Source organism: Eucalyptus grandis, chromosome 5, assembly GCF_016545825.1.
Source record: "Eucalyptus grandis isolate ANBG69807.140 chromosome 5, ASM1654582v1, whole genome shotgun sequence".
Taxonomy (NCBI): domain Eukaryota; kingdom Viridiplantae; phylum Streptophyta; class Magnoliopsida; order Myrtales; family Myrtaceae; genus Eucalyptus; species Eucalyptus grandis.
The window spans coordinates 42,257,216-42,265,479 of NC_052616.1; the positions used below are offsets into that span (position 1 = coordinate 42,257,216).

At 42.7% G+C, this 8,264-nt stretch overlaps 1 protein-coding gene across 1 annotated transcript; it reads right to left on the reverse strand.

The window, feature by feature from the left end:
• Positions 1 to 838: 838 nt before the first annotated feature.
• On the reverse strand, positions 839 to 6,538 carry LOC104445015 (protein MALE DISCOVERER 2). Its single transcript, XM_039313719.1, has 13 exons — positions 6,048 to 6,538; positions 5,530 to 5,917; positions 5,056 to 5,188; positions 4,857 to 4,928; positions 4,035 to 4,178; positions 3,810 to 3,952; positions 3,441 to 3,515; positions 2,887 to 3,357; positions 2,468 to 2,658; positions 2,197 to 2,329; positions 1,951 to 2,108; positions 1,666 to 1,854; positions 839 to 1,556 (listed from the first exon to the last, which is right to left on the reverse strand). The coding sequence occupies exons 2-13, from the start codon at positions 5,630 to 5,632 to the stop codon at positions 1,296 to 1,298; spliced, it is 2,073 nt and encodes a 690-aa protein (XP_039169653.1). The 5' UTR covers positions 5,633 to 5,917; positions 6,048 to 6,538; the 3' UTR covers positions 839 to 1,295.
• Positions 6,539 to 8,264: the final 1,726 nt, after the last annotated feature.

Here is an 8,264-nt window from a genome sequence, read left to right on the forward strand (position 1 = left end):
ACAACTCGATCATCTACCGGGCCTATCCTTGGCCCACTGCAATAGGAGCACGAACCGATCTGCGGATTGGATAGTGAAGGCATGCCGCACAAGCAGACTACCCCAGAACTGGATATCTAATCCCCCCCGTTTTATTTGATCTTCTTTGCACTGACGCTTTGAGTGTAATTTTCCCTAGCATTAAATAGTAAATCAAGCGATGATGTTTTGCTGATCAAAAAAGAAAATATCGCTTTGATGGCAATTCTGTAAATATGTAGAGCTGTGAAGGATAAAAAGATAACTAAAAGATAGTTTTTGAAAGGGGTCGACATAAGCCAAATTGGTCCTGAATGCAAAAGTCTGCGCCTTTAGTTGTCGCTCCTACTAGTCGGGACTAAAACCGTTCCAAAGGTATAGCACAGTCTTTTCTTTTTATCTTTATCCTAATTTTGAGACTAAAAGATTTTTAGATGCTGTTGAAGCATGGCCTGACTGTCCACGCAAATAATCAAGTGTATCTGATACGAATGTCTCGATCTTCCTTCACATATGCCTTCATGGTACTTTGTCCTAAAGTGACTATTTGGGTAACTTGTCAGTCAACGTGAAGTGCTTCAAAATCTTCTCCTTTTCCCCCTACCACTTCTTTAAGATTCCACTTGCTCCCAGACAGAACGAGTTGAGAATAGAGATTAAACAAGGAAGAAATCCCAAGTTTCAAACCTTCCCATGCTTCATCTTTTGGCACAAGCAATGTTCAAATTACAAAGAAAGAAGGTCCAGAACCGAACCCTTCAGGTTGGAAGGACCAACTCATTTTCTGATGAAGAACACTGGAACTAAAGAAACGAGAGATAGAAAAGACAATTTAGGTCTAAAAAACTGTTTTAATACACGGAAACGGTTCATTAATCAAACAACATTTTTTACAAACCAGATATGAATGAATTACAATATAGTTACGAGTCAAAGTTTCTACAATGTCGACGGGGACACCGGAATGACGAGAAGAAGGAAATGCAGAAACCCGACAGACTCTTCGCAAGTTACATTGCCAAGAAAAGAATACATTAGGTATACGTATTATGGATGGTAATATGTAGCCCGAGCTTGGTGCGCCATTTACGCGGCGGCGGTATCAGAACATCATGAATGAACAATCGGAGAGAGAAGTGGAATCATAGAGAGATGTAAGAAATGCAGACAAAAACCTTATTTCAATGCCAGAGTTTTTAGCTTGAGCTGAGCAGTGGGAAGCATACGTCTGAGCGGTGAAATAAAAGTGGCACTGAATAGAAAGAATCACAGGGAGCTCAGGTTGCCTCCACGGATAAGATCTCGAGTTCAGCCCACCAAAGGGGAGAGAGTCTCGGGGTCGCTTGGTCTGGCGAAATAGCAATCACATCTCTCAATCTCGCTGTGATCTCCCTCACCGAAGGCCTCCGCCTCGGATCTGGTTTGATGCAATCAATGATGATCTCGCAGATGATGTCGAGCTCATTGTTCTTGAAGTTCTTGAGAGTAGGGTCAATGAGGCAGCCTGTGCTCTTCTTATCATACAAGTACTGAGAGGCCTGTCGAATTCATTGATCATATTATGACAGTGAAAAACAATATATATTCGATTAGAGCACTAGCTTTCCTCACCACCCTCCTTTGATTGTAGAGCAATCACCAACTTACCCAGTCAAGAAGAGGTCCTTGTTCATCCGAAAAAGGGAGCTTTCCTGAAATAATTTCGAGCAGCATCACCCCGAAATTATAGACATCCGTCTCCGGATCGGCATGAGGTGGCAATTCAGAATGTTCCGATTTATCTTCATCAGCATTCTTCCCCTTTGATAGAAATCCTGACCAGACGGTCTCTGCAACCTGAGATACGACACGTTAGAGAAGTGAATGGAAATGTGATACAGCAAAAAAGAGAAAAATGGAAATGTATTGACATTTTATGGTGTAAAATTTTACCTTAGCAGCATAGTCATCTGTCAAGTATATTGATGATGTAGAAATACCGGTATGTGCCATGGGCGGATTCAGATCGTGATGCATGTACTGGAGGCAGTAAGCAATTCCCATGATGATCCTCACCCTTGTGGTCCAGTCCAGATGTTCTGCTTCTTTAACTAAAAGCCACAAGGAAAGGGAAAATGTAGTTCAGCTTTTCAAATTCCCTCTGGTAACCGATTAATTCAGACGACTTTTGAAGTTTACCATGGAGATGCTCGAAAAGTAGACCGTTTGGAGTATACTCGAACACCATCATCCTAGTGAATGGTTCCTCCTCCTCACAATAGCCAATGAGGTTGACAAAGTTCTTATGATTTACCCGTGACAGCATATCAATCTACAAAGATTTCAAACATTTAGAAAGTTAGGAAAGAAAAGCAGGACAAGCGTGATGCATTGGAATAACCAGTGATTAGACAGTTTCGATCAACTAGGTGTCAAGTGATCAATGACCGCAGCCGGGGAAAGAGCGCACCTTTTTCCGGTAAGCTTTCTCTACACTTGCTGACCAGTCTTTGGAAGAAATTGCAGTGGGCTCGGTAACAGCAATCTCAACCCCACTGGATAATGTTCCCTTATACACAGTGCATCCATTATTTGTGCTGACGATATTGCTAAAGTCCTCGCAAGCAGCTTCCAACTCCGACCGATTCAATTTGGGGACCCCTGCATTTCATCATAAAGAGGTTCAATTCTTCGAATGAGGACATTTAGAAGCCTGTTTAAGGCATTGGTTGCAGCATAGCAACACCCATCACATTGATATGGGTCAGTATAGAAAAGGCAAAGACTGGTTTCTAAGTTTGCATCGTGTCTTGTGTGATAACATTAAAAATCAATCCAGAAGAAAACCAAAGATGTCGAAACACTTATCGTATTTCATAATGGATTCACCTGTAATAAATGCTTTCTGCAACTGGCCACTCAATCCAGTCTTCCATGGACCAATGGTTGCCACTCCTCGTTTTCGGCAGAAGATGAACATGGAGATGACAATGATGAGCAAGACGGCCACACTAGGAACGATAATGATGATATATCTCCGTGCTTCTTCAGAAAGTCCTCTGGGTGAGGAATCTGAATTAGTAGTTTGGGAGGACGCATCGTTAGGCTTGGATGAATTCTGAGAGGGAGGGCTCGGAAGTAAAGGCGGTGGGGCTGGTGGTGCAGCAGATTGTTTCTTCTTTCCATCTGGTACAGCTGGGAAGGACCCGCTACTCCGGGTAATAGGAACAGTCGTGATCTCCGAAGGGAGAGAACCAGCATCAACAGGGGCAGCAGCAAGATTACTTGACTGTCCAAGTAACTTCCGGCGTGATGAAAATCCATTTTGTGTGTTCAGGAGCATTTCTGGCTCTGCGATGCCTGTACAAATAAATAAGACAAATTGCATTTTCTGAACAGCAGAGATATATGTCTAATGCCAGATTTAGTTAGTCTCTACTCACCAGCAATATCATCACGCAAATTGCCTCCAGGGCCGTATGGGGAGTCCTTAGCAAACCTGAAACTTATATAAAGAGCTAAAAAATTATGTTACTGAAGCAAGACGATGAAATTGCTTAACCCTAAAAAACGAGCGAAATACATACTGTGGGAATCCAAAGATGTTGAGGTAACGTGAAAAAGCTCCTTTCATCGGGAAAAAGAGTGAACCTGCCTTGTGCAGATGTTTCCACCTGCTCTGCCAAATGCTGCCCAATATGTGGATTAAAAGAACAAAAAGAGGACATAAACCTAGAAGATGACTTAGAACTGAAACTCGGAGCAAATGACGGAAAGAAAGGCATTGTTAGATGTGGTTACTAGTTTCTTACCGAGTCCAACTTTTCTATTCAGGCATCCTTTTCCAGCGGTCATGTCGAATGTGAAGTTTTCATCGGACTGCATCTTAGAAAGGACATTTAGCTCCTCAAGCTGCATATGGACAGTTCTCTCAAGTTTGTTGCCGCCAAGCAACCTACCATAAAAAACAGAAGCTGGTGACAAATATTAACACCAGTCAAATTGCTAGGAATCAGATAGTATGAGGCTACACTTACAAGAATCTCAGAGACACCATCTTGGTTATTTCAGCTGGAATTGTTCCAGTCAAATTATTCCCCCTCAAATCCAATAACTCCAGCTTTGTCAGGTCTCCAATTTCTCCAGGGATGGCACCAGAGAAGTGATTCTGGTAGAGTATTCTGAATGCAAGCAGGGAAAAAAAACATAAAACAAGAAATTAGAGAGAGAGAGAGAGAGAGAGAGAGAGATAATAGGAAATAAAAGCTTTCCACCTAGTGTCAGCAAGACATAAGAGGACTGCTATCTGTCTATGTCTACATTCATTCTAGCTTGGACCAAAATGGTGGCAAGAAAGTGAAAACTACATTAAGTTCTCCACTTATTTCTTTTCATCGAACACAAACTCATCAAATGGTATGAAAAGGAAATGCAATTCGAATCTCAAGCAGCTTTGGATGGAAAAAAGTGCGACATCCCCCTAGTAATCCTAAAAAGTACCAGAAAACTAGGTAAATGGACATGTTAGAACACCTGGAACCAACAAACTTAGGGTCTATCAGGAGTACAGAGGATCATCCTAAAATTGACCAGAGATTGCAGACTTATGTATCAGTTATGAAAATAACAATGAAACTGTCAACTTCCTAACACTTCATTTCAGGCAAAAACTCCCAGCAAATGCAACTTTTATTTTTAGGTAAAAGTGCCAGGCGATCTACTGCAGCTTTCTCCGCATTAACCAGAAGTCGCCCTACAGCAGACAGAATGTAACCGAATTTTGCTAGGACGTGTAATTTACAGTAATGCCATGCAGCATGATCTCCTCAACTGCAAAGACATGGAAATGTCCTCCTTACAGGGATCGTAATTGACAAAGCTTTCCAAGCTCCGGCGCCAGCAGCCCTTCCAAAGAAAACCCAGTCAGGTCCCTGCAATGGTTGAGCTGAATGAGAGAGAGTTCGCACTTGGTTCAGCTTGTTCAATCTTTCAAATCATTGAGATCGTATTGAATTGCCCCAAACTTGATTGAAAACTGAATCACAAGGGGTGACTTACAGCTTTTGAACTTCACCATCCACACAATGAACGCCCAACCACTCGCACGGAACATCATCCTCGGCGCTCCAATTTGCAAGAGCCCCATATGGATCGAGATCCACTTTGTCACGGAATTTCAACAGAGCAAGTCCTGCATTTTCAATCAAAAACAGGAGCGATGTGATAAAAGGAGAGGGAGGAAATTCACTCGAAGCACGTCATCTGTTCAGAATCCAACAAGAACTGCTAAAAATATTAGGCGGAACTCGTTGAACTAGTTCTCATCAAGCTGGAGCGGACCTAGCTCTGAATATGAAAGTTATTATTTTTCCTTCAACCAAAAATTGTGGTATTGCAAGAATTAAGACATCCACTTCTCTGCTCACGTAATAAAAATCACATGGATGCAACATTTCAAACTTTTCTGGTACAATTCTAAGGAACGTAGAATCTCGATTTGGATAGAAATATAACACGAAAAACGACAATCACCTTCAGAATTGAGAGACCGACAATGCCAAATTTGCAGACCGAGGATCAAGAAAAGCAGATAACAAGGGAGCTGGAATCCAAGTGGGTTCCATCTTGCCCCCATCGCTTGATGTACCGACTGCCGCAATGTTGGCTATGCAATCTCGCCAGGTTTTCTTCAACGAGGAGAAAAAAAGTTGAAGAGAAAAACACCTCCTTCAATATTTTTTTTTCTTATACATTCCACCACCATCTACAGATTTACAAAACTACGCTTCTAAGAAATGCAATAACGTGAAAGCTTCCCCTCCATCATCGCATCAGGGTCCCTCATCTCTGTACTCTGTAAAATTCTGCTACAAAACCCCTTTAGGAGAAAATCGCATGAACCTCTTCAGAGCTCGCAAATCTGCAAAAATGCAAGCAGCATGCAAAAAAAAGGGAAGAACAAGAATACCCTCATGAGCAAGCGATCCGAAAAATAAAGCAGAGCGAATCCGAGCATAAAGAAATGCCGAAAGGGTGTCCGAACACTCAACCTTTTCGCAGCTGCTGTGCTGTTTTCCTTGATACGAGGAGTGGAGATTTGGTTTTGGAATGATACGACTATGCAACAACAAAAGGTCGGAGGAAAAAAGGAAAACGAATTCTTTAGTGAGGAAAATTATAAACGTCAAGAAATGGAGGCAGAGGGCGAAAGGTGAAGGAGGAGATGAGATGAGATGAATCCCAAAAGGCAGTATCAGGAAAAACAAAGAGAAACACGATAATAAGTGCTTGAAAATTCTTAATGGAAGGGTTGAAATGGGATTGGTAATGGCGATGAAGAAGGCGATAGAATTCAAAGGGAATTTTATTTTAAATCCTTTAGAGTTTTCTCCTTTCGATCACTGCCCTTCTCGTTCTTTCGCAGGACGGTGATGATCTCAGAGGACACCGTCGTCGTCGACCATCTTTCTGGCGTGGTCTCTCTCTCTCTCTCAAAGGATGGTTTTCCGCTCAGCTTCTTTTCTTTATTTTGCCATCTCCCTCCCTCCCCCTCTCTCCTCTCTCTCTCTCTCTCTCTCTCTCTCTCTCTAACTTCTCACCAACCAAACCGGCCACCCCCACAAAAAAGTATGTAATAAGCTGTTGCTGCATGTTTGCCATCTCGTGGGTCCTGACGGCTGCTGACAATGGAATTACATTCTTTCGTTATCATTATTTTCCTTCGCATTTTTTCCACATCGTTCTTAGTTTATTTGGTTGTTGGTCTATAGAGAGAGAAAGAGAAAGAGAGAGAGAGAGAGTAACTGTCAGAGGTGGCGGTTGATGGGATTGAGTGGTGTTGAGGCCCCCCACTTCCGCTGCTGTCGGACGCGCTTCTCTCTCTAACATTTTCGAGCGTGCCTCCCTCTTTGTCTCCCCTCACCAGTTTTTTTTTGTTCCCCTTTTCCTCTCCTTTTTTAAAGGAAAGGAAACATGGGATTTATTAGAAAACAGCAGCATTCGTGGCGAGACTATGATTAAATAAGGAACTAATAATGTCTGCTTAAAGAAACTTTCGGAGCTAGTCAAAGAGGTGGGGGCAAGAAGGCAATCGGCACGACCACTTTCTCTCGATGTTTTTCATGAAAGATTCCGAATCGATCGTGAAACGTTCGAGATTGCGAAGAGGTTGTCAGTCAGCGTCCCCGTCGGTTGAGGGAGGGGAGCTTGTGCGATAGCCTCTTGAGGTGATGGAGGTCGAAAGCTCATCATCTACCAAAGTGAGATGCGGACGCTATATCCGCAAGCTGAGTATGAAACTGATAACCTCACCTCACGCCTGTGCATTAGCTCATACCACAAGACCGCCGCCGCCATGTGTCGTAACATATAGAGGTGAGACGGAATTGGGAACCCCCGAACTGGACTGAATTAGCTTGTTCTGGGTGGTTCTTGCGAGAATTGGTCCAGTTGCTGGTTTCAAGTATGGACCTCAACCACCTGGACCAGCTCGATATAAATATGTTTTTAAATTCTTATGTTTCAAAATACTAATTAGAGTACCTACCGAGCTTCTAAGTTGGCCGGCGCCTTCCAACCTTCTACTGGTGGTTCTGGCAATGGTCTCGTTGTCCCCACACCTCCACACTCACCATTGCCACACTCGAGCTCTTTTTTTGTAAGTTTTTCCGATGATTTCCGGTAATTAACAGCGCCTAGACTTCTTTGCCCAGCATTAGCATGAGTCCAAGGGTCGTTGCTGTAAACTCCAGTCCTCAGCAGCAATCCCGATGAGTTCCTTGCCCGTTCCAAAGCACTGCAATGCTTTCACAGATCCATGTGGTGGTCTTGGCCTTTGCCGTCGCATGTCATTGCCCTTTTGCTTTAGAGAGGTTTTACCTTCGAGATTGTTCAGCCCATACACCGACACCTTTAATTGGAATTACCAATGCCTATTTTCGCCATCATCGCCAATCCACAATGTTGGGCGGAGGTTCCTAGACCCAATGGAGAACCGGCCCAGTTTGTGGGCTGTTCTTGATTCTAAGGTGGAAACCAACTTATATAGAAATCAACCACCTCTAATAGCATTGACTTAGCCTCAGTTCATCAAAATCATGAGCTTCCTAATTAACAACCATGTTGCATTTTGTGGATGCTCACGCTAAATTTTTTAATATTGCACCACATTACGATTCTTCATTATAATTAAGCATAAATGTCATGAATTATAAACTTTCGATTCATAGCGTTATGATATTTTAGTGTCATCATTAGTGCAAAGCATT